Source organism: Thamnophis elegans, chromosome 1 (assembly GCF_009769535.1).
Source record: "Thamnophis elegans isolate rThaEle1 chromosome 1, rThaEle1.pri, whole genome shotgun sequence".
NCBI lineage: Eukaryota > Metazoa > Chordata > Lepidosauria > Squamata > Colubridae > Thamnophis > Thamnophis elegans.
In genome coordinates this window covers 78,443,947-78,471,518 of record NC_045541.1, presented here as the reverse complement: position 1 = coordinate 78,471,518, position 27,572 = coordinate 78,443,947, and the positions used below count along the sequence as shown (strand labels likewise).

General features: G+C 38.6%; 1 protein-coding gene across 2 annotated transcripts in view; it reads left to right on the top strand.

Annotated features, from left to right (window-relative positions):
- Positions 1-21,285, top strand: part of TOLLIP (toll interacting protein) — a 36,371-nt gene extending 15,086 nt beyond the window's left edge. For both annotated transcript variants that reach the window (XM_032221769.1, XM_032221778.1), the window contains 3 exons: positions 5,286-5,438; positions 5,649-5,739; positions 17,457-21,285. In XM_032221769.1, coding sequence (XP_032077660.1) covers positions 5,286-5,438; positions 5,649-5,739; positions 17,457-17,671 — 459 coding nt within the window. In that variant the 3' untranslated portion in view covers positions 17,672-21,285. The remainder of the gene's footprint in view (positions 1-5,285; positions 5,439-5,648; positions 5,740-17,456) is intronic.
- Positions 21,286-27,572: the final 6,287 nt, after the last annotated feature.

The window sequence follows — 27,572 nt, the reverse complement described above, 5'->3', positions numbered from 1 at the left end:
GGTATCTCAGGTTCTGCTACATGGGACACCACTATCAGTACCGGGCCCTCCCCTTTGGGCTGTCTTCGGCCCCGAGGGTATTCACAAAGGTAATGGCAGCGCTGGCAGCGCACCTGAGACAGGTCCCGGTGCGCATCCAATGTTACCTGGATGATCTGCTCCTGCAGTCATCCTCCTTTAGGGGCGCTCTGCGAGACCTAGACATCACCATGACAGTCCTGAGGGACCACGGGTTTACAGTGAACCTAGCCAAGAGTCACCTCCACCCCTCTACTAGTCTGATTCACCTAGGAGCCAGAATAGACACCCAGGCGGGCATGGTCTTCCTGTCACCCGACAGACAGATAGCGCTTAGACAGCTAGCCTCCTCGATAGCCAGGAAGCGCAAGGTGTCCCTAGCCACTCTGTCTAAACTACTAGGCACCATGGTCTCTGCCATTGGCATCGTCCCGTGGGCTCGCCTCCACACCAGAGATCTCCAATGGTTCCTCTTGCCGTTCCAGCGAAGGCGCATGAGCTGTTCGCAGACCAAGGTACTTCTCCCGGTAGAAGTCTCCCGCTCCCTGACTTGGTGGACGTCCCCAGCGATCACGAAGGGCGAAACCTTCTGGACACCAGACCGCTTGACGGTAACGATGGACGCCAGTCTGAGTGGGTGGGGTGCCCATCTGCTGGCTCAGATGGCGCAAGGAGAGTGGACTCAGGCGGAAGGGACTCACAACATAAACTGGTTGGAGCTCAGGGCGGTCCGCCTGGCTCTGTTACGGTTCCAGAACTCGGTCAGGGGCCAGCACATATTAGTCCTCACAGACAATATCACCACCAAGGCTCACATAAACAGACAGGGGGGGACAAGATCAAGGGCCCTCATGAAGGAGGCCAAACGTCTGGGTCAGTGGGCCGAAAGGAACCTCCGGTCTTTGAGGGCAGAACACATAGCGGGGGTGGACAACACCAGGGCCGACTGGCTCAGCCGGGCCGAGGTGGACAACTCAGAGTGGAGGCTACAGCCTGCGATATTCGAGGAGGTGGCCGAGCGCTTCGGGCGCCCGGAAGTCGATCTGTTCGCCACTCCCCTCAACACTCAGCTCCCGAGGTTCTTCTCCAGGTACTGGACACGGGGGGCGGAAGGGACGGATGCTCTGCAGAGCTCATGGCCCAGGGGTCTTTTGTACGCCTTTCCTCCCTTGCCCCTGATTCCCAGGGTCATACGGAAGATCCTTCAGGAGGGGGCGGAAGTGGTTCTGTTGGCCCCGCATTGGCCCCGGAGGCCTTGGTTTGCAGATCTCCAGTCTCTGTCGGTGGAGAGGCCCTGGAGAATTCCCCAGGAGAGGATATCCCTCAGCCAGGGGGCGCTGGAGCACCCGGATCCTCAATGGCTCCAGTTGACCGCTTGGCGATTGAGCGGAGCATCCTGAGGAAAGACCTCTTCTCCCCCAGGGTGATAAGGACTATCCAGGCCGCCCGCAGGCCCTCCACAGAGCGCATCTATGGCTCCACTTGGCGGGCCTTTGACTCTTGGTGCAACTCCCGGGGGTTCAACCCCATCCAGGCTACGGTACCTCAGGTTCTGGACTTCCTCCAGGCGGGCCTGGATAGAGGGTTATCTCCTAATACAATTAGGAGACAGGTTTCAGCCATCTCCTCAGTTCTCCTGTGTGGCAGAAACCAGAGCCTGACGCACCACCCCATGGTCAAGCAATTCCTTAAGGGGGCCTCCAATCTCAGACCACCTACGGTACACAGGTACCCTTCCTGGGATTTACACAGGGTATTGGACGCTCTAACGGGCGCTCCGTTTGAGCCATTACAAACAGTTTCGCTTAAGTTCCTGACCCTGAAGGTGGCGTTCCTGGTGGCCATCACCTCCGCCAGGCGGATATCCGAACTGCAGGCGCTGTCCACCAGGGAGGATCTCTGTGTCTTTCACCAAGATAGGGTGGTGTTACGGCTGGATCCATCCTTCATTCCCAAGGTGTGCTCCTGCTTCCATCGAGCCCAGGAACTGATTTTGCCCAACTTTTGTCCAGACCCTTCTCACCCATTGGAGAGGAAGTGGCACACTCTGGACGTTAGGAGGGCTCTAAGGATTTACCTCAGGAGAACCAGGCCAAACAGGAAATCCGAAGCCCTGTTTGTCTCCTTCCAACCAGGATCCTTGGGCAATAAGGTAACTTCCACCACTATTGGCAGGTGGTTGCGAACCTGCATTGCCACTGCGTACCAATCGCAGGGGTTACAGACACCAAATCATATCACAGCCCACTCCACGCGGAGTGCAGCCACATCCACGGCCTGGGCCACGCAAGCATCCCTGGCCGAAATCTGCAGGGCAGCCACGTGGGCTTCCCCCTCTCCCTTTGTTAGGAACTATAAGTTGGACTCCTTTGCCTCAGCAGAGGCCTCATTCGGCCGCAGGGTGTTGCAGGCGGTTCACAGGGCAGGACCCGTGCCTCAACAGGCCTGAGTGGGGGACAGGGGGCATCTGGGGTCTCCCTCCCTAGGGACGTGCAGGCTTTGGTACGTCCCATCCTGGATACTCCTCCCCCCTCACTATGGAGAAAGGGCGTTGGTACTTACCTGATACGCCTCTTCTCATAGTGGGGGGAGGAGTATCCAGTCCCTCCCTGACTATGTTTGTACGACTAAGTGTTATGTTCATTGTTTATGTTGTTATTTAAATATTGATGTTGAAGACAATAAAAGCAAAAAATTGAATCAAGAGTCTGGAGTGAATGATGCAACGAGTCGGAAAGAGCTCTTCGTCAGTAAAACTGGGCATGCCCAGTATCAGGGGGCGGAGCCCAAAGAGCTTATCTGACTCAATCCAATCACGAGAGGACAAGGTCAAACCCATCCTGGATACTCCTCCCCCCACTATGAGAAGAGGCGTATCAGGTAAGTACCAACGCCCTTTTTCCTCTATATGTTAGGTTCAATGCAGCCTAAAGTTATTGATTTTTTAAAACCATTAATGAAGCGCAAAGGTGCTTTTCAAAGAGACAACTGGACTTTCTGGTTTTTCTTTGAAGACATTTTTCATTTCACTTCTTAGTTGTGAAGTGAAATGTCTTCAAGAAAAACCAGAAAGTCCAGTTGCCTCTTGAAAGAGCACCTTTGGGACAACAATGACTGGATGACTGAGAATCTCCATAGACATTAATAAAGCCTATTAAAATTAGCCCTTTAATAACAGCTTAAATTTCATTTACTGTTGCACCAACTGAAATATTCCTGCCAGGGGAATGCCTTTTATCAGAGAACAGAGGGAGAACAATTTTTTGTCTCCATACATCCTTTGATTCTTAGGGTGTATCCTGGTAAAATTTTAAAACAGCCCCAAAATTTGAACTTCTACTTATCCAAAGATGTAGCTTTCCCACATTAACAAAGATATAATGGCAGAATGGAGCAATAAAACTGGAGAGCGGATTGCTTATGTAATATTGATCACGTGATTAATTTGAAGGTATAAATTGTTGTGTTTCTAGTATCCTGTCACCATAACTGAAGTAGATATTGTTATGGTATGACTTACTATAAAACTTATTCCTTTTATCTCTTTCCTTTTTTTCCTTTCCAAAAATTTTGGTCTTGTATCTTTGTCAAGCAGAGAGTAGCTGTAATGCAACTCCTATTTATACAACTATATTCCATTTTTCTCCTTTATTTTTCTGAATTTGTAATTATTTCACATGTTCCTCAATTCAGAAGTAAGCTACTATAAAACCAGCCATACTGTTGAATTCTTGTGACGTTACAAAAATGATAATGTTATGTAATTGCATACAGTTAGATTTCCAAAGTCTATAATTCCAAAATAACAAAATATGAACAATGAAAATTGTATTATTATTTTGGCAACTGACTTACAAAAACAATTTTCTGCAGACATATCTAATACCTTGGTGCAAATAAACCCTATTCTATGTGGTTTGTGATAACTTCTGTTTTATTTTTTCTTCATTCAAATCTACTGAAAATATACACTACTCTGCTTTTTTTTTTTAATCTGAAGGAAATTAACATACCAAAATGCTAAAGAATCAGTTTGGCATAGTGGTTAAGACATCACGCTAGAAACCAGGAGATCATGATTTCTAGTTCTACTTTAGACACAAAGGTGACCTTGGGCCAGTCTCTCCACAGAAATGGAAGCAAACCTCTTCTGAAAAACTGCCAAGAAAATGGCAGAGACTTTTCCAGAGAATCTCCAAGTATCAGACACAATTGAAGGGGGGGGGGGAATGTGCAATAGTAGGACTTTATTAAACTAGGTGACTTATTAAGGTAAAAAAAGTATTCTCTTTTTAAGATTGACTATTTTTTCTCTTGTCAGTCATTGTTTTCCATATCAGTCCCCTTTGAAAAATCAACATTAATACCGTGAAGAACAATGTGCCATAGAAACTAAATAGCAATTTAGAGATGAAGTGTCTCAAATTTCCTCTTACTTCTCCTGAAGGATTAAGTGAAGATTGCTACAGATCTTATCCCTAGAGGCTAAAATTCTCAGCAACTTCATTTATAATATGCTTGTCTTCCATAGAGATTAAAAATAAATAAAATAACAAAAGCTTTAGTTGTATATTTACCTGCACATATATGAGCAAGAGTATAAATTTTTATCTATTTTCAGCTTGCTTCTCAAATACATCTAACCTTTTACCTATGTTTAGCAATGGAATATTTTTCATATAATCATGCTAATGCTTGAAGGTGTCGAAAGTACATATAGCTGGGCATATTAAAGCAGGAATTCAGTCGATGTGATTCATGTTTTCTGGTTTTATTCTTCATCTTCAAGTATGCTAACCCTCAAATTTTTAACCAAAATATCACAAAAAGCGAGGCACCAAATTTCATTATGTGCATCACAAAAAGTGAGGCACCAAATTTCATTATGTGCATCACAAAAAGTGAGGCACCAAAATGCCATAATTTCATGGTATTTTGGTTAAAAATTCAAGACTCTTCTTAGCAGCAGGTAGGTTTATATGCATATACATACGAGATATATGAGTACTTTAAAATGTATTACCATATGGATAAGTCCATCAACATTCAATTTTTGGGGTATATTTTGACACCTAAAATTCTGGGTTTATCTGTGAGTGTATAGGGTAATATTCCTCCCTCTAAATTGACTTAATTTCCTGGGAAGAAATTAACCTGCTTCTGAAAAAAAAGAGGATTGCAATTTTATGTTACCTCATCTGATCTAACATTTAGGAAAACCATCTTTTGGAAAATATTCATGTATTTAGTTTTCTTCTGTTTTTCAGAGAGCTTTTTCAATAGATGATCGCATTGCTTGGACCCATATTACTATTCCTGAGTCACTGAAACAAGGAAAAGTAGAAGATGAATGGTATAGCCTGAGTGGAAGGCAGGGAGATGACAAAGAAGGAATGATTAACCTGGTCATGTCCTACACGGTAAGCTAGGCAACTTAAGCTATTGGCTTTGGCTAGGAGTTGAATAACTGAATCATAAAATATTGTTTAATGGAGAATAAGCGAGAAAGAAACTATTACTAGCTAGTAATGACTTATTCAGATACTTTTCTTTCCACCTGCCTTTTTTTGTAGTATATATTTTAAAATACTCTTTTCCATTATCCTATTATTTCCTATTTGAAAATCCAGTCTTTACCAGCTGCTATGATGATGCAGCCCCAGCCAGTGGTCCTGATGCCAACAGTATATCAGCAAGGAGTTGGATATGTACCTATTACAGGTATGATACATTTTCCATTTTTAATGCACACATTAAAAAAAAAAACAATTTTATTTTTAAAAAATAAACAGAGTTCTGTGAAGTAACTGAAATATATTTTTTTCAAGTTGTCTACAAAGCTTCAGTGAGGCCAATGTAAAAGTTATATACTATGACTTTAGTTTTGATGTAAATCTAAACTGTGAATGTCATACTGTGAGAATGAGCTTCGATAATTTTTGGGCTACCTTTGAGCCATTGTATCCCACAACACCCTAAGTGCAGCTAGAACAGGGGTGTTAAACTTGCATTGTCATGGCATCATCACATGACATATCACGACTTTTTCCCCTTCGCTAAATCGGGCATGTGACGCATCTGGTTCGCGGCCCATGAGTTTGACATCCTTGAGCTAGAAAGAGAAACTTTTAATTCCAGTTTAAATAAGCTGTAGCTTGCTAAGTAATCTCAACTTGATTAAACTATTATTTGTTTTAATTATGAATATTGGAAGAAAAATAATAAAGAAGAAATAAACTATAGTTTATTTCCATTAACTCTAGGGTATATTCACACATAATGCTAAGCAGAGGGTTAAGTACCATTAAGTTGACTAGTGGTTAAGTGATTTGCTTGGTTTGTCCCAAATGTCATATAAAACTGCTGATAAGATGTTTTGACCCCTAAGGCCCATTTCTGGAGTGTCTGACTGGTTGTTAGAAAATAGGTTGTTCAGGAAGAAGGCCAGTATATGTTAGGGAAACTCTTCACCAGCTACCCCTCTCCATCAAAACCCAGCTCAATATGCTCTTTGGATGTAAAAAAAAAACAAGCCACAGCAGCAAAGAACCATTGTTTGAAAGCTCCTGCCAAATATTCTAAGATGGGAGGCCAGAGGAAGGATTTCAGTACCAGCCCCTCCTCTTAAATTTATTACAGAGTTTTGGACAAGATAAAATAAACCAATTTAAGTTATGATTATAACTTGTGCAAAAACACTTTTGATATCACTAACTACATTATAGTTCTGTTCAGACATTCTCCTTTTTCCCATGGAGGAGAGACATGTAAAAGGCCTAAGGTTTGGTTTTTAATAATAAGTTAATAATAGTGTGTTCCAAATAGCAATGTTATGGCAGGCAGAATGCACTGCATTTTTCTGTCTTGTTCTTCTACATTCACATGATTCCACAGCCCCTATGGCATTTCCGTGTCTTTATTCTTCAGTGCTGACTTTTCTTTGTCAGGAGCATTATTATTTTAGGTAATCTTGGGACTTTTTCCCAAGGAGATGTTTTCCCCCCAATCGTTGCTTTTTCTAGTGCTACTATACACAAATTCTTCTCAACCTGAATACTTTTAAAACTTTTATGGCATGTTTCACAAATAAGCAATGTGTTCTACTAACTTTTGATTAGGCATATAAAGAAGAAGAGGTGTTGTGTCAGGTGTGAAAGACAATATCCACACGTGAAGGTTCAATTCAAATGATTTATTGCTGAAAACCTGTGTACAGAAATCTTCGCAACTAATGGTTGGCACCTGTTTAGAGTTAGAGAAGGGTCAACGATACTCAAGGGAGGGGTTGGCCTTAATTTTCTTATAGCTAAATAGGGATTCTAGTCTGATCTCCCTTTTCATTCTGCCCCCAAGTTCTGCCATCCCTTTTCCTACATATTGCCTCTGTTAATTTGGGATGTTTGATGTTAAAAAAATTGAGATGTATGTATTCTCGTACTAATACTAACAGCTGTCTCTTTTCCATTGCTGTTGCTGTAGCTAATGTCCCAGTCAGCATATCTCACTGGTCTGTCTACCCTCTCGGTCTTCTTAGCAGCTTCCCTTCTTTCTTTTTTCCCTGCTCCCCATTAGATGCTGGTTCCAATGGGCTTGGCTTTTTCCCATTCTTTTCCCCCCCACATCACCACATCCACTGTTGCCTAGAATAAACAACCCCTTTTCTCCTTTCTATGGAGCAAAACAAATGTGTTTCACTTTAGGCATGAACTACTTGAATGGCAATTGTTCCATAATATAATTGTTCATGCATGGAAAATAGATAATCCTTGTTTAGCAGGCAGAGTTGGGACTGGCAATATGGTTGTTAAGTGAAACAGTCAGTAAGTGAAATCCTAACTGTGCTAAGGATATTACTTCAACTTTTCTTTTATGCTTTTATGACCCTCAAAGGTCATAAAGGTAAGGTTTCTTTTCCATCACTGCAAATGATCACTAAATGAAACAGTCGCTAAATGAGGACTACCCATATGTTCTCACATGACTTTCCTTTTCTTTTGAACTGAATTTTTTTTTGCAAGCATGGATTCATTTGAAAGTGTATTCTACAGAGTGATGTTATGTTTCCAATGAATAAAATGAAGATCCAGGTACTCCGGGCACTTGCTGGACACTGCAGATTTTCTGAGTTATTTTCTTAGGATTTTCCCAATGATTTAGCAGGCAATTCTGTGACACAACTAGTAGAAATGACCAAGGTATTGAACAGAATTGCTCTTTTGAGGCCTCTTTTTTTAAAAACAGATTCTGAACTGTTTCACTGATCTACTTAAGGAACTTCAGAAGATTAAGAGGGAAAAGATAGAGTGGCAATCACAGAAGATCAAAATTGAATTTGACTAAGTGCTGGTACAAGTATAGGTTCTACCCTACCAAGTATCGGAAAAAGTGGTGAAGGATATATACTTCTCTAGTACATAGTTTTAGCTGCAGATTCTTGCTTGCCAGCTCTGTTCAAAATAACGTAAATATTTTTAGGAAGAAAGGGTGGGATATTTTAGGGAAGGAAGGGTAGGATATTATATTAGAGGTCAGCAAGATGAATTTGTAAGTTTTAGGTAGGGTTGATAATTTGTTAGAGTCATCTGAGGCAAATGGAGAAAAAGCTAGAAAATTAACAGATTTCATTGTGTATTATGATGATGAAATGATATTTATTTTATTTTTTGTATACTGTTGTAAGACTTATAAGAGGGTGTTAGAGAAATTGAATGAATTAATAAATGGAGTAATATATATTTGTCATCTGAATTAAAAATTAGCAAATCTTGTAGTACAAAAAAGCAAATTTCTTGTGGCATAAGCTATTAGAATTTATGAAATGTTCTTTTCAATTTACAAATAGCAACCAATTTACATCAGCAGTGCTGTATTGCGACAGCTGAATGTGTTTTAGAATTTCATGCAGAATACATGAAGATTTGTAAATTAATACAGATAGGGATCAAATCCCTTCTTCAATCTACCACTCAGCATTAACTTACCCATGTTGAGATAAATGGTTCAATGACCTTTATATAATCATATTAGTAATATATTTGGCTTATTTCTATTTTTTAACAGACAAGTCTTCTGTAGTTCTTGAAAATAGAAACTATCATTGATAAGACACTTCTGAGTTAGAACAAGAAAGTTGGATGGGATGAGTCAACAAAATGAAGAGATGCAGGAGAACAGACCAGAATGAACCAAAAAAATGTTCTTTCAGCCTCTTGCATAAAAAACTATCCTGGGGTTCAATAGAACTGGTTAATTGCCATCCAGTTTCTAACTTTCTCTTTTCAAGGAAAGTTGTCAAAATTATGATTGGCTTGCAGCTTTCAAAGGATCTTAGAGGAAGTGAATAATCTAGATCGCTTTTAGTCTGGTTTCCAGCCAAATCATAATACTGAGACCGCATACTTGTTGATGATTGGATGGCAGATATTGGATCCATCCCAGCTTTCCTTGATATTTCACCAGCTTTCAGTATCATCAAGCTTTGTATCTTTCTGGACGTGCTAAGGGAGTTGGGAAAGGGATGTTATTGTGGCTCCCTTCCTTCTCTGGGATCAGTTCTGCGTGCTGTTGGTAGGTGGTAAGCAGTCTAATCCTAGCCACATGCTTTGGGGTGTGCTTCAAGACTCCACCTTAGTTGTTGTTGTTTTTACATCTACATGAAATCTCTAGGAAAGTATGCTAGGAAAGTACATCTCTGCTCCTGCTCATCCAAATGATGCTGTTCTGCCTCAGTTCCTGGTGGTTGTGGGTATCTGAATTAAAAGAATAGCCTTTTGCTCAACTGGCAAGATCAAATGGCTGTGGGTTTTGAATTGTCATGTCTGATAACTGGAAATTTTCCATTTTTAGATCAGGCGGGGGGAGAGCAGGTTGCACACCCCTGCTCAGATCCAGTATGTGCAGGGGTTCCTTTTGGACTTGCAGGTCCTATTCAAAGACCAGGCAGCAGCTGTGAGTAGGAGACCCTCTGCAAAACTTCATCTAGTATGCTAGTTGTACCATACTGGTTACTCATATCTTTGTTTTACAAATGCAACATCTCCTCTTATAAACTGCACTGGTTCCCATAGACTTCTGTACAATTGAAAGCAATTATCACATAGAAAGCTTTTCACAGATCATAAGAAGCATCTTTGCAGAACTGCTTGTCTATTTTTTTCTGCATTTCCCATATAGGAGTGGACATTCTTCATGTCCTGTTCTTGAAAAAAAATGCTACCGGAGGCATGCCTTCTCTGTTACAGCATCTGTCCTGTTGAAAGGTCTTGCCCCCACCCAGAAAGATTTGAGTAATTCTGGCCCTGTTAGCCTTTAGAAAGTCTTTGAAGACCTGGATGGTCCCTGAGGCATTGGGGCCAGGATGTTATTGTAGATGAGCTCATCCTGCAAGATACAATATTTCTGGTTATTCTCATGGGGTCCATTGGGTTTTTGTTTTTATTGTTGTATGCTGTTTGGAGTCACAGTTTTTGAAGAAGGGTAGTCGTGTACATCTTATGAATAAATATGTATGAAATTATTAATAGGCCAAAGCTAAATGGATACTGAGAAGATTTCATATAATAGATACAGCTATTTAACAAGCAAAATCCTTGAATTTAAGATCTGAAGGGCAACTGTTGGAATTCTTTCCAGCTTTCTTCCTACCAGGGTATTTCTCATATAACACAGAGTAATATCTGTTTTCCATGTCTTATTCTTTTCCCTCACTTTCATCCGTCCTTAGGGCTTGAATATTTTGCTCTGGGTAAGTTGTCTTAATTCTTTTTGCATTCCATCCCATCTAACAAGAATTCTGCATGATATTGTATAACTTTTTTATTTGTATGGTATGCTTTATGTTGGAATGCAGAACATTGCAGAAGGATGTCACAATACGTAATCTTATAACTTAACCCATTCCATTTTCAGTAGGTAATAGAACCATAGCTATATGGAAATAAACTAGTGGTTACTCAAGAAAGATTAACTAACAACTACTTATCTTAATTTAATTTTAATGTATTCATCTTTAATAGACATACTTTATTATTTAAATGAACATATTTAATTCATTTAAATATATTTAATAATCATCATTAGCAGAGCAGAAGATATAGTACCAACTTCTGTATCATCACTGGAAGTATATGCCTTATAGCTTCAATAATATTCTTACATATATAGTTCATCTTTCATTAGTTTGGTGAAATTGTACTGAGATTAGGAAGAGTGAAATATTAAAGAGATGAAGAGAATAATTTTTTTCTTAGAGGGAAAAAATGTGGCTATCAGAAGACAATATAAGGAGGATGAAACAAGCAAAAATGTTCTGTTTCAAATTTGAGAAAAATAAGGCTTAGTCAAAACATTCCAATGAAGTTGGCTGTGTTTCAGCAAAACAAAACTTGGGATATATTTAGGCACTTGAAGCATTTCCCATGTTTAGTCATAAGGAACAATAAGGATTTGAAAAAAGCCTTTTACTTCTTTACTTATGACTTTAAGACCACCAAGCCAGATTGATAGGCAGCTGCTTGTTATCACCAAATCTACAGAAAAATGGCCAAGATGTAAATTTTCTGAAACATTTTTTTAAAAAAATAGTCATTGATAAGAATGGAAACAACACTTTTTAAAGGCTTTTTATACAAACAGCTACAGAAGCTGAACAAACATCCAACATGCAGCATGATTTCATTTCAGCATAGTCTATGAACAGCAGCAGCAGCAGAAAAGATGTGCAGAATACAATAGAACCCAAAAAACAACACACAGAGTACAGACTATGAATTTTAATTTGCCCCTCAATACATGATTTTGAAAGAAAAGTAGTTCATTAGCTCTACCAACCAAACAAGTACATATTTCAGAAGAATTTTCATTAGTTCTTAGTTTTGATATCAACTATTCAGAATTGCCTCTGAATATAGATTCCCAATACAGTCTCATCAAGGCACTTTGGTGATTAGGACCTACCATTGTCTGTGTTTCAGCAGATGATTAAGTCACTATTGTTTTTCCTTGGGCTTTACTCTTTCTTTTCTGAGCATTGAGGATGGAACTGTTCTTGCTACTTGATTGGCAAAACTGGACAATATGCATTAAAAACCAACTTAATTAAAGGACTCTGGACTCTCGAATCATTGCAAATAAGCAATGTTAAAAATGGATCTCTTTTATTTGGAGCCTGGAAAAAGGCCAGCATTTAAAAATAAAAATGAGCCTAGAATGTTTTTGCACACTCCTTTTACTGGACAAACATTCTGGAAGTTAGTTATTGAATTTTAAGTTTCATACTTTCAGAGAAAGGAATTTCCTCAGCTATTATGTATTTTGTTACATTTTTAAAAATAGTTGGAAATAATGTGCATTGTCTTTTTCCAATATCCTTTACTCCCCCAAAAGTAACTTTGTCATCTTAGTGCACATTTTATGAATAGAGTTGGTCCTATTCTTCTAAAGTTGATACCTATAGCAAAGTGAGAATTGAAGTATAAATATGCTTTGTGTTGTATATAGCAGCGGTCCCCAACCTTTCTAGCTCTGCGGACCAGTGGTGGCGGCAGGGGGGGGGGATGTTTTCACATGTGTATGTGCTACTTGTGCAAATGCAGCTTTGTGCATTCACCCACTGCTTGTGCGGCCCAGGGTTTGGGGACCCCTGGTATATAGGAAACACTTGGTTGGGATATTTGAATGTGATGAAGTAACATTGTGTTACCCAGAAAGCATTTTAATACTTGGAGGTAGACTTAACTTGAAGTAAGTTTTTGTTTTATTAAGTTCTCTATTATCACCTTAATAAACAGTTCCATTATGTTGTTTTCTGTTGAGCTGTACTCAAGTGACGTGCGGTGAGGTTTATGGCTGGTGAGGCAGCAATTTTTTTAGACTTGTGGACTTCAACTCCCCGAATTCCACAGCAAGGCATGCTCAGTTCCAATTTAAAGTAACAGCATTTGTTTTTCTCCTTTGCTAAATAAGTTTCCTTTTTTCTTTTTCTTCTCCCTCCCCCTCATTCCTCCCTCCCTCCCCCCTCTCAAACACACACAGACACACAGACACACACGCACACACACACAAAGTTGGATTGGAGGGAGTCAGGGAGACCACAGGAGGAGGCAGAAAGCCAGTCAAAGAGCCATACTGGAGCATGCACACTTTCCCCCAGCCCCGGAAGGATCCAGCCCAGCTTCACTGATTACAGGTTTTAAAAGACAACGTGGCTCTGCCTGCAAACTACGCTTGGGGAGGGAGAGCACTTCCCTCCAGCCTTTGCCCAAAGCCCCGCACCAGGAGGGTGAAGTTTGAATTCCTCCTCCTCCCTCCGACCCACACGTACCTTTTCCAGCTGTTTCAGAGAGGATTTCAATTCTGCTCTTGCCTGCCATCATGAAAAGAAAAAAAAAATATAAAAGGAAAAAGACAAGAGCTAAGGTCAGGCTGAGCTTGTTGCTGCTAGAGTCACCGTGGATGACTCTGCTTAGTACTTAACTGTTTAAAAAAGCCTCTAAAAGTGCTTTCTACAGGAGGAGAACGACGTGCCTCATCTACGCCAGGAATTTTTTGCCTTTTAACCCTTGCTTAACTCTGCTCGAGTGATCATAAAATGCCAGACTAGATGAGGCACGTCGTTCTCCTGCCTCCTCCTGTAGAGGGCACTTTTTTAGAGGCTTTTTTAAACAGTTAAGCACAAAGCAGAGTCATCCACGGTAACTCTGGCAGCAACTAGCTCGGCCTGACCTCAGCTTTCGCCTTTTTCCTTTTACATTTTTTGTTCTTTTCATGATGACAGTGGTGAGGCTCTGCCTCCCCTGACTGCACGTCCCTGGTTGTACTACAGCTTCAAGGTTTGTTTTAATGTGTGTGTGTAGAGAGAGAGACACACAGAGAGATTGGTTTAGTGTTAGTCACTTTTTCATGTCATCTAGAGATATATGCAAATGTGAAGCCATTGCTAGATACATAAATATACAGCTGGTCCATGGTGGCAGTGATGAGCATATTACAATATGCCGTAGGCTATTCCTGTTTTGTGAGCTGTACTGCTTGCCAGTTGTCTTACAGGTGTAAATCTCAGTGCTGATTTTCACCTATAAAGTTCTTCATGGTATAAAGTCCGGTTATCTATCTTTAAAGGTTTCTTTCTGCCCATCAAGTAAGAATGGGCAGAGTGGACATACTCCAGGTTCTTCAATTTAACATTTAAAATTCCTCAAATTTTAGTTTTTTCCCTGGGCCTGGAGACAGAGTAGCTGCTGAACCTTGACACCTTTATCTGAGGTGGGGTTTGGACGTGTGGGTATTATGTTGGCCCAGACATTCAGAATTTAATGATTTTTCTGTCTTGTCTTTTTCAATTGTTTGGAGTTGAGCAGCCTTTAAATTTAAATAAATAGAGTCCAATTGTGGGAAAATGTTTCAAACAGTAATAGGATCGATCATTTGCTTCCTTTTACCCCAAATATGCTTACATTTAAGCCTGTTTACTCTAGGACATCTGGACCTTGTTAGATTCCTCTGCAAAAAAACAAAAAGTTCTGGTAATCATCTTGTTTTTTCGACAAATATGTTTTACAAGTTTCATTTGCTCTATTATAAAAATAGGAAGGAATAAAAGTGAGCTGCATTTTCGCTGTCTCTCTTGCAACATAGTATTAAATTCATCATTAAAAAGTCAGTATTGTGACATCCTTACTACAGCATAAAATGTTCAGTCAAGTGTCTTGAGGAAGTGCCCTTTGCTTGATTAAATAAAATGCTCAGTCCTCAGAATTTGAGAACAGCCAGGCTAAAGAAGGAAATAAAGAAGAAGAAGAAAAAGAAGAAGAAAAGCAAAGCAAAATAGTACAATAGTCTCCTTCTCTGGTTATGATATGTGTTTAATATTCATCGTAAGTTTTAGTTTGGGCAGAGGAACCCTCCCCCAAGAAAACAAGATTATACAGCATTTGAATCAGATACAAAGCTAATAATAAAGCTTGGAAAGTTCTCTTCCTCTTTGATACATTAGAAAATATTTCACAAATAAAATATTTCATTTCTCCTATGGGATCAAAAATGGTCACAGGTTGATCAGGATATAAAGGCACTTGACTGGATTAGAATATTGTCTTTACATTTTGTAATATTTTCTGCATAATATGAATTGATTTATTTTTTTATACTCTGTTGCTTTGTAAAAATATGTATCATCAAACCCATTGCCATTTTTTACATTTTCATTTTGTTTAAGTGCCATTGTTTATATCTATATGCTTATCACTTTAGGAAAGCTGATGTACTTTAGCCATGCTGATGCCAAATTATAAACTTTGAAGAGCACATTTTAAATGGAAAATAATGGACTATGGACAATTCTGTTTTCAATTCTTTATTGATTATACTGTATGGCATTTGCTTGTATAAATTCAAAAGCAAGTGAAGTGTTTTAATGTTAGTTTGTATTAATTGGCAATATTGATTTTCAGAATTAAATTACTTGAATGAAAGTATTATTGAATTGAAAAGAGGCACAAGATGAGTTGGCATTTTTGTAAAGCATGGTACAATTAATGGTAGTAAACCTGAAAATTACTAGTTATGATTTTCTAAAAGAAAATGTGCCTCTGGAGATTGCTCTTTTGAGGTAGTTTATAATTGTGTATTTATTTGGGATTTTTCTTTGACTTGATATATGCTGCAAAATGGTATGCATAGGAGTATACTATATGCACTATAGTAAAATGTATACAGAATAATTTTGGATTATAGTTTGTAAAAATCTGGATTGCTACCTATATTGCTAATTTAAATATTATGGGAACAGCTTCTCAAGTTAGGTTTCTGTGGACTAAGTTCATTTTTTTTCTCCCACTCCATCAATTTGAAGCTTATCAGCAAACCTAATAATTATCAGTATTCGAGGTTTCCCTCAAATATAAAAACAAGATAATAGTGCACAATACAATGTTGTAATACCATCTTGTTCTTTATTTTAACTTCTTTTCTTAATTTTGTGAACCACTCACAGTTATCAGGGTGGTATCTAAATCTAATTATAGCTTCAACTCAGAAGTTGAAATAATTAATATCCTCTGTTTCTATTGGCATTATTAATTAACTTTTCAATAGTGAGAAACCAGCTGGGCTAAGAAGTTTTTTTAATAGCAAAGTTTGGTTTATTCACTATGTTTCCAAGGATAAAATAACATTTCCTACAAATTGTTATATTTATATATTTTCCGTTCTTCCCCTATCCTTGTCAGACTCTTGTTTCCTTTGCCAGTTTCTTTGATTCACTCTGAAGATAATTGGAAATAGTCAATTTCTTCTTTTATCTTTTCACTACTGCAAAGCAGGACTGATATGTAGGAAGTATTATTGCAGGACACGCGGATTCAGGCAAGTCCTGGCTAATTGCCTTGAGAAGTTGGCAACCATCTTAAAGGATTAGCTCTTTTTTGTTCTCTCTTAAAGAACCATACTGCTTAAAACAGAAGAGTGTATACCTTGTCTGACAAGATATAGTATGGTCTCTTGTGCTGTCTGAATGCATTCCTTCTCTTCTTACTCTGATAGTTCTTGAAAATCAGTAGCATTTTCTAGTGTAATAATTTGCCACATTGCTCATCTTGCTTGCATTGATCACAAATAATCAACACTGAATCAACTCTTCATAAAATTTAGGGGAAATATTTTATTTTCAGTGGTGGCTTTTCATATTTAAATGTGACCATATCACAGAGATTAGTTGTTTTAGGTTTGCAATTTTTTTAATTTGTGGAAATTTCCACTTTTTTAAATGTCCCAGGATTCCATGTAAGAATGGATTCCGATTAGTCAGAAGCAGAGGGGGAATCCAGTATCCTACACCTGACTGACTAGATCATCATTTAAACCATTAGTTAAGAAAACTAAATTTAATTAATAAAACTGTTAGTCGATAAAATTCACAAAATCAGGATTTCTACCAGTAGTAAAAGACATGATTTTATTTAACATAATAACATAACATAACATTCTATAATACTAGCTTCATTTTTAAATGAAAATGTCATTTATATACTATATTAATCAATGGAGTTTCAAATTACTGATGATCAACAAACAGAATGACTATTTGGATACCAGCAAGAAGATGTATTATGATAAAGATGTTAGGGAATTAAATCAATTTGATTTTGGTTAATCGTTGTGGATGGTGGGAAGTTATTTGTTTCATGGTGTACTAGGGGAGCAGCTTTCATCAATTATTCTGTGACTCTTTATCATCTCCAATATTCACCAACATCTTTCATACAACCTTAATGATCCATAATTGTATCTGGTATTTTATTGTACCTGCTTAAATGCTTTTTATCTATACATCTGGAATTAACTGAATTTCTTAAGGGGGAGCTTTTACACATTGCAACACATTTAAATTCATTGGGATCTGGTATTTTCCAATCAGTCTCTATTCTCTTGTCTTATTCCAGGGATGCCTGCTGTTTGTAATCCAGGCATGGTACCTGTGGCAGTTCCACCACCGCCAGTCAACCCTCAACATGTATGTAATGAAGAGGATCTAAAATCTATCCAGGATATGTTCCCCAACATGGACAGAGAAGTAATCCGTTCAGTACTAGAAGCTCAGAGGGGGAACAAGGATGCTGCTATCAATTCCTTGCTTCAAATTGCAGAAGAGGCTTAGATCATTCTCATACTGCTCTTCATTGTTGTTACCTTTAATTTTGATTTGCCAAGCCAGGAATTTAGTTAGGAAAAGAAATGCCCAAGCAAGCAACCTATCTGAGAGGCTGTGATGCATTTTTGTCATGGGTGGTCATTGGAATATTGGTTTTTACAGATAACCTTACAGAAATCTCAGCCATTTTATAGCTATTACTTCTACCCTGTCCACATTTCTGATGAAAGGTCGTGTTGAAATACCTCTGCCAATTTCCCTCACCTTTTTTTTGTTTGCTTTCCAAAACCAACAATGTTCCTCCTCCACTTGTATGCATTATGCATTTGGAAGTCCGGGAGTAGGGTGAGTATCAGTTGAGGGATGAGGGAGACCGCTGTTCTATAAAGTGCTTTTATTAAAAGCAATCTGTCTCTCAAGCAATCCCTTCCTGTGAGACAAAAAGTGATATCACAACACCCTTTGGCATGTTTAGTGATATTTGAGCATTAAGGGTAATTTGTAATACTTCCTACTATAGGAATACTAGCTTTGTTGCAACTTTCACAGTTTTACTAACGAGAGATCACTTTTCAATCTACTAACTGGGCACCAATGCAATGTATTTATAATTTTAATTGCTTCATGAAGTGCTGCTGTGCTTCTGAACTTACAATCAGTAAGTCCATTGTTTTGCAAGACACAGAAACATACAGGTTATGAGCATTTCTTTAGCATCCATTCAAAATTATGATAGAGTTGAATGAAGGGGACTTATGATGGGTCCTTAAAGTTGTAGCCATTGCAGCATTCTGCAGTCACATCATCACCATCTTCCCACAAGCAAACTCTGGGGAAATTGGCAGGTGAGATCACAAGTTACTCTTGCAAATGGTTTCTGCTGCCACCACTTTTTCTCCCGAGGCGCCCCTGAGCGCATGAAGATGTTATACTCTGTCTCCCACAGCACCTGCCCACTCACATTCCATAGTACCCATCCAGAGAACTTGCCTACCTGCATTCTATAGCGCCCACCCACACCACCGGCCTGCCCATAGCTTTTGCCCTTTGCCTGCTTGCTTGGGATGACATTTCAGTGCCTCTTTCCACATCATAGTCATGTGAGGTCCTCAATTACTAGCTGGAATTGCTGTTGCTAAGTGATGTGGTCATGTGTCACATTTTATGACCATATTGCTTAATGACACAATTGCTATTGTAATCTGAGGACTATTTGTATGCCAGAAGGTGACAGAAATCTTCCTGATGTGTTTTTATGATTGTTTGCTATATTTGTGAGAAACTCATAAAATTGAAGCAGTGGAATGTTATACCGTAGAAATTCAGCATTACCAATGTAACATATTTCCTTATGATAAACAATAATGGTTTGAAAAGAACAATATATTGTATGGATGAAATTTGACCTTTTTTTACCATTTCGACAATTCATTTTAAGGTATAACATTTCAGTGGAATATTCACTGTTGTAAGGTTTCATAAGATTCCAATTAACCTTAATTCTATTGGAGGTGAAACATGAAAAAAATTCATTGCCACAAATGAAGACATGCCACATTTAGAATACAATCCCAATATACAGAAGCTGTACATAATAATTTTCTATTAGAGTTTTAGATCTGTTGGAGGTAACAAAGTTTATATTTGTTTAAGGTTGGAAAAAGTGAAACAATGCACTTTAATAGACACATTTTACATGCTATTTGAATTTTTTTATTGTTTTAAACATTTTTAAATGCTGTCTATAATTGCCAGACTATTTTTAATTTCCTAAGGTGTTTTGAAGACAATAAGGCATCAAGGTGATCGTGATTTTTATTGCTTTGAAAAAAGAAAAACCTCATTATTTCCTGCTTTTTTCCCCTCTCTAATAGAAAATATCTATTAGAAATGCTTTACTGTATCATCATGAAACTCCTGGCAGAGCTAGCTATAGTTAAAATATTTATTTTTTTAATTGTTAAAATATATTGAGAAAATAATTTTAAATACCGTATCAGATCCATTTATTGTTTTGTTTAAATTCTAGCTATTTTACTCTCATAAGTTTAATGGATTAGTATTTGTGAATGCTAAATCAATCATTTCCTCTTCTGTTGCTTTTTACATGAAATAAGTGCTTTTCAGAAGCTCTAGAAGAGGTATGTATCCATCTAAAAATCAACTGTTTCTTTCATCATAGTTTGCAGTACTGTCAGATTAATGTTACAGTTAATGTCAGTCATATATCAGTAATACATTGGTGAATTCTTGTGAGTTTGTTTAGCCAAGACCCTTAAGATATTTTATTAATTAGAAGCAAGGAGCCAAAAATCTGGAATACACCATAGTACTATCCCAGTGGAATAATGTGAGCTGCAAAATTTGGCTAGGGAGATGTTTCAGTGATGCTTCACTTGTGAATGAAGTGTCTTTTTGGACCAGGAGGTGGTAAGCTATGAAGTAGCTTCAGCGAAGCTGTGGCACAGTTACTTCATGTACCTTCTAAAGTCTTGTGTTTGCATTTTGAGATGCATTTCTGTACAGATAGTTGGCTTCTGGATATTTATTGAGCCTTGAAGACTGCTGCTTTTTTATGTGTGCACGGTGTACGTCCAGAGAGATTTCTGAAGAGTATATATATTTCAAAATTCAAAGAAAATTTAGACCTATTTCTAGATGTTTAAGTTTACTCAGAGATAGATAGTGAGGAATGTTTTAAAGAGCATGTCAGTGGATTGTATTCTTGCTCTTTGAAATTAAATAAATCCGTGTTCAGATAGATCCAATGAGGAGTTTGGATTTCTTGCTAATAGGGCTATTTACTGAAATCTGGTCAGCATTTTCCCACTGACAAGGATATTTTTAGAAGGATTTTTAGAAGAATTCCTCTCATTTTTCCAGAGTACTTATTTGGAAGGGGTAAAGGAACTGGAGGTTGAAGGGAAGCAAACTGGCAAAGACCCTGGCTTTTGCCATTCAGCCAGTTGGAAAGCTTTGCTGGATGAAAAGCTTTCCAATGACAGAGTAGTCCATTCTCAACAGAGTAGGATGCAAGCATTGTTACAATTCCAACCATGTTTTTGTGTACATTCATGAATGTATTTTGATTCTATAAACAAAGTTGGAAATGGTTCCCATGGATTTCAGTGAAATTTGCAAAGTTGGGATACAGATTCCTGAGGTATAGAGCTGAAAATGCACCAGTTATCTACCACTTAAAGTAAATGCTAGGCAGCATACAACTCTTCCTTGCATTTTTCATTAAGTTCTTTGTGATGGCAGTTTGTTACATAACCCACAGCATTTCTTCACAGCCCAGAAGCTGTGTTAAAAGTCTTATGTGCATTGACAGTAGCTTTAAACTCACCAAGAATCCAAGACTAGTTAAATTCAGGAACATTTTGCCTAGCTAGATGCTTGCCACCTTTTATTCAATTCTGTCTGACTATGTGCTGATGATTCTAAGCGTTTCCCTTTCTAGATATTATTGCCTGTGTTGGCTGACCTGTAATGCTGTACTGGGGGTGTTTTGCTGTAATTCTGAAAACATTTCTTTATTACTCTTATTCATATTCAACTGTTTGCATTATACAACTTATTTCCCATTCTATCTAATTTAATAAATGTATATCAAATCATTTATGGCCATGGTCTTTTATGGGAGGCATGTTGCTTCAAACAATGACAGCTGCTGAGGCTATATGTACTCGGTAAGATATAAACAGTCTTCATAAAACATTAGCAGTTTGTATTCAAATACGGAATATCTAAAGCTTCCTTGACTAATTATTCATTTGTTTGTGTGTAATGGAATATCTCCAAGAATGAAGGGATGCATTCTTTGAAGGATAGAACAAATCCACTTAAAATCAGTAACCTTCAAGGACTGGAGTGGTGTCCTTGAGTCAAATAAATCTAGATTTGAGTTGATTTTCAGTTAATTCATATTGCAGCTCTTTGCAAGCAGTATGGCAGGAATAGTAGCTGTTTCAGGATAGTTGTGAAAGTAAGTGCAAACTCTACTGAAAGCCTTTTACTTTAGTAAATGTTATCAATTTCTTTTTAAAAAATGTTCACTAAGGTTATTCAGCTGTATATCTTCGTTATATATTTTTTATCCCCTTAACAAAAAGTACAAAAATGGCCTCTTTCTCAGCCCTCTACAATCAGACACAGAGGAGGGTCTCTGCTGCTGCTGCAGTGACTGAAACGGAGATGAGGAGATTTGTGCAACCGCCCCTTGTAGATCCGCTATAGGGCATTTCATGTCAAAACAACTAGACACAAAGACAGTCCCCGTCCCCCCCTAATGCCATCACTCTGTAAAACATCTAATTCCCACAGCACTGATTTATGCCTAAGGATATCTAACCATGTGGTAAGCCTGTATTACTATTATCCTCATCTGTCCTATTACCTATTGGTATCCTATTACTGTCGCTTTGTTGGTTGTATCTTATAATCTTACGATTTATCACTTTGTTGTTTTATGTACACTAAAAGCTTATGTACTGGACACAAATTTTTATGTATCCAATCACTCTTGGCCAACAAAGAGTGTTCTGTTCTATTCTATTCTATTCTATTCTGGCTTGGAGGAGAGGGGTGAGTAGAGGCTGGTGAGGTGCCCCTTGATGCTAGTGACATCAAGTTGGCCATGCCTACCCAATCAAATGACCACCTAGCCATGCCCATCCAGTTGGTCATTAGGCAGATCATATTAGTGGTCCACAGGATTTTAAATTATGAATTTAATGGCCCCTGAGGTCTGAAATGTTGGTGACCCCTATTCTGTTCTGTTCTATTCCACTCCATTCCCTTGCCTGTGATAAACTGTATTGCTTTAGACTCCTGGTATATATGTGTTTGACAACACTTTCTCCACTGCAGAGATATCCAGGCCCAGAGCTTCATTTGGGAGTTGTCTTAATGCTTTGTAAAGTTTTGCAAGAAGCAAGCCATTTCTGCACATCCTACAAAGGGGGTGGGGGTGTTGCACAATCTCCTCATTTCCTTTTCAGTCACTGCAGCAGCAGCAGAGACCCTTCTCTGTGTCTGGTTGGAGAGGTCTGAGAAAAAGGTCTTTTTATTATTTTTTCTATTTTTCATGGCAATCCATGTGCCCGATGCAATAACTTGATAAATCTCAGGACAGTAGAAATGCAACATAAATAAAAGAGGCATCTGTTAGTCATCCAGTGCTGCCTCAACAAATGAAGTCAGTAAAGTATTGTTCTGTTTGTGACTCCTGGTGATACACAATTTCTTCAATACAACCAAGGAAGCTAATCTGGGATCCCAGAAGAATGGACGAGAGTGAAGTCCCTGTGTTATGCTCTTATCTCCACTCCACAAATAACCAAATACAAAAACTACGCATGCTATTACATGAATAAAGTACTGCTATGATCAGATGTTAATTATTATTTCAACGTCTACCTTAATAAATCCATTAAACTCCTGGTGGCAGTTTTATAGCTTCATTGGCTGGAGCAGTCCTTTTACAGGTAGCCCTTGACAAATTTCTGTTAAGTGAGATATTTGTTAAGTGAGTTTTGCCCCATTATATGGCCTTTCTTGCCAGAGTTGTTAAGGGAATCCCTGAAGCTGATAAGTTAATCTGGTTAGTAAGTGAATCTGGCTTCCCCATTCATGTTGCTTGTCAGGAGTTCGCAAAAGGTGATCACGTGACCTTGGGACACAGCAACGGTCATAAATATGAATCAGTTTCCAAGCATATCAATTTTGATCACATGATCATGGGGGCTGCTGCAAAGATTCTAACTGAAAAACGGTCATAAGTTATATTTTTCAATGCCTTTGTAACTTTGGTCACAAAATGAATTGTTGTAAATCAAGGACTACCTGTATATTTTAAATGTGTGAAAACATTAACTCTTTATAGCACATTAATTATTTCGCCCAAAATAAGCTCTACCGCAAACATAAGCCCCAGTTAAAATCATCAGCCAGAAGGGCACATTTAGTACCGTATTTCCCCGAAAACAAGACCTAATAAGAAAATAAGCCCTAATGCATCTTTTGGAGCAAAAATTAATTTAAGACCTGGTCTTATTTTTGAGGAAATACGATAATTTCCACTTTAAGCGATGATGCCCCGGGCTCAACATAAAGACTCTTCTTATGCCTGTATTGGTTTGGTTGTAGCATTTCTTTTTAAAGCAATTTGGAAGGATAATTTTCATGAGGTTGCTAGAGTTTTGTTCATCGTTTTCATTTTAATGCTATTTAATTTAGGCGTTTTGGAGGATATGAAACGATAACAAGAATACTTTTAAAACTAATATACCAATGAGAACAACTCCTTCCAGCAAAAGTGCTGCTTAGAACTGCATGTGTATTTTAAAAAATAACTTAGAAAGCAGCACATTTTAGGGGTAAATTGGCATCTCAAATCTCCAGTTGTGAATAGTTCACATTCAAAATACTATTATTAATTTTTGAAAAATCAACATAAGCAGCTGTAAAGGAAATCATGGATTGGATTGCACTGGGATAAATAGCTCCTGTTGTCAATATTTCTATAGGAATGTACGTATTTGATGGCACTAATTACACTTGGTAATTCAACAGTCTAGCTGAATGGGTGAAATATCTATGAAATCTTCCATGCCACATTATAACGTGAAGAACCCTTGAGAGCTTCCATGGTGATTAGAAGCTCAGTGCTGAGATAGAAAAATCTTTTTCCGTCGGTGCTCATCTCCCCAAGCAGTATGTTTTGCTCTAATCAAGCCTGAAGTGTATCCAGTAGGAAACATGATAGTATGTCAGCACTGATTAATTGCAATAAAATGCAAATGGCTTTGTTACCTTCCCTGGGCCAAGATAAGGAGCCATCTGTTAGTCATAATTACTAATTTTACAGTAAATGTTTTTTTCAATGGAGAAAAGGCACAAGCACCGTGATGAGTAAGGATTTAGAGGAGAGAATATTTCAAAGAACATTAACAGATTCTAAAATTATCAAGGAGAAAAACTGTAAGTGCAACTTTTTGTAAAGATGAATGGCATTCACAGTTCTGTGCAAAATTTCAGCACTCCTAGTCCCATTGTATGTTTCAGTGGATCCCTGGGTGAACAAAAGCTGACACAACCATGGTATGCTACAAAGGGAAACACATCTTTCTGAAAATCTGAATGCTTGCCATTTTTGTGCCGTTGGCTATGGATTTGAAATAAGAAAACTGAATATTGTGGGTACAGAAGCTTTCATGTCTTTCTAGTCACTACTGTGAAATGCCTCTTATGGCAGAAATATCTTTCAAACATTTCCTGTAATCAATGATAACTATGATGATTAGGTGCCATTAAAATGGTGTCAGCTCTTAGCAGCTGCCTAGATAGGATTTCTCCATGATCTGTCTCTCTAACTGGTTCTCTTTGGGACCACCTCTTGGCTAGAAAGGCAGAAAGACCAGAGGTGGCAATAGCACTTAGACTTGTATACCACTTTACAGCTCGCTCTAAGCGGTTTACAGAGTCAGCATATTGCCCTCAATAATCTGGGTCCTCATTTTACCCACCTTGGAAGAATGGAAGTCTGAGTCAACCTTGAGTCTGGTGAGATTTTAATTGCCAAATTGCAGTCAACCGGCAATCAGCAGAAGTAGCCTGCAGTTCTGCACTCTAACCACTATGCCTCCACGGCTCATACAATAAGCCAGCCTGGGATTCTTATCAAAAGGACTTCAGTGCTAATGACCTAGTCGTCGTGTCTTACTCAGTGATGATTTGCATTTGAAAACCCTGGCACAAGTAGTTCTCAACTTAAACCATTCATTTACTGACCATTTGAAATGATAACTGCACTGAAAATGTGGCTTACACGCTTATGACTGTTGCAACCTTCCCATGATAACATGATTGAAATTCAGGCCCCAGTGCAACTGGCATGTATTTATTTAGATTATTAAATTTATATGCGTCCATCTCCCCATTGAAAGCCATTTAGGATGGTTGTAGTATCTTGGGGTTATGTGATCAGAAGTTATAATCTTCTCAGCTAGTTTCTGACAAGCAAAGTAATGGGGAAGCCAGATTTACTTAATGATTGCAAGTTTCATTTAATAATCACAGTGATTCATTTAACGACTGGCAAAAAAAATCCATGAAACTCAATTAACGATTGTATTGCTTATTGTAAATCCAAGCTTACCTATATATTGTAGATCTTGTTTCAAGGATTTTGAAAAACTGATGGAATGGCTTTAAAACTCGGCTTTATTTGGCTTGTTTGCTTATTTTTTTTCAAACTGGCAACAAAACTACATTGGAATTTGTCCCTCCTGTTCAGTATTTTTTCATTTTCCTTTTTTTTTTCTTATTTGATCAGAGGGCAATCACTCTGCTTGATGACACAAAGTCGGTGTTTTCATTTTCTTTTATTTGCTCCAGCCGCTTCTATATTGTGAGCAGCTAGCAGAATTATATTCTGTGCTGGCTAGATTAAACACCCTGACAGGGAAGAAGATGGAACAGCTATGAACAGCGACTGGACAAACCAGCTTTGCAAACAACTGAAAATTGAAGAGCTTCCTCCTGTACAGACTCTACTTTAGGAAGGGTGGATGAGCTATTTACTTTAAACAACCAATTTCAGCCACTAGACTCAACAGAAATTGGAATGGAGTGAGAAATGACAATTGCCCTCCTTCCCTGCCACTATGCTCCCAAAGATGGACCTTGTTCCAAATAAGCAGTTCTACATTTTAGGGAGAAATGACTTGCAGAAGAATTTTCAAACAGAGAAGCTGCCTTCTCTGTCTGCAGATATAGTGCCTCTGGGTTTTAATGAGAAAATGTTCCGTTAGACTGAATGTACTACTGAATTTTGTTCCAATTAACCTTAGACACAGGAAATAGGCTTTCAATCTCTTCTACAGTTTTGGTAAGGCCAGCTGCCTACAACTCTATTGATATTCTTGTTTCTCCGTGTTTAAGACATTTAGACACTAAATGACCAATTGCAGTAAGCAGTTGTTAATGACATTCAGGTGTCATGTGCATATTGTGTAAATGTGAATAGCTAGCTCAAGAAATGAAACAAGTTAAGAAGTTGGAGTTGTACTCATTCCTTTCAAATTTGTGAATTTTGACATGACTGAAATTTGCCAAGCCTCATACCTAAAGTTACAGGTAAAGGTTCCCCTTGCGTATATGTGCTAGTCGTTCCCAACTCAAGGGGTGCTGATCTCTGTTTCAAAGCCAAAGAGCCAGAGCTGTCTGAAGACGTCTCTATGGTCATATGGCCTGCATAACAACGCCAAAGGTGCATGGAACGCTGTTACCTTCCCACCAAAGGTGGTTTCTATTTTTCTACTTGCATTTTTTTACGTGCTTTTGAACTGCTAGGTTAGCAAAAGTTGGAACAAGTAACGGGAGCTCACTCCATTACACGGCATTAGGGATTTGAAGCACCGAACTGCCAACCTTTCTGATCGACAAGCTCAGTGTCTTAGCCACTGACCCACCTTTACCTGCCTCATGCCTAAGGCAGGCTTTTTAGAGTGGCATCTTTGGGGGTTATGAAAGTTGATGCCATTAGTACATCATCAGTTTGGGAAGTGTGACTTAAGCTGTCTGTTTAAAGCTTTGAGCAAAATGTTAGCAATTTAAGGCTAAAGGAAAATAAGATCTTAAGCGCATTTTGTTGAATGAATAATTGGCTGTTGAAAAGCGCTTCGACCTGGAAGGAAATTTAGTAACCTTGGTACTTACGTTACCCTTATCGCTTAACCTAGGTTGGTTGAGGTTGAGGTTTGTTTTATTTATATGCCGCCCTATTCCCTGCGGGACTCAGGGCGGCGAACAACCCAAGGGGGAAAGGGAAACACAAAAGTACAATACAAGCATTTAAAAATAGCCAACAGCCACACAGATCGAGAGGGGAAGGGAACTCATC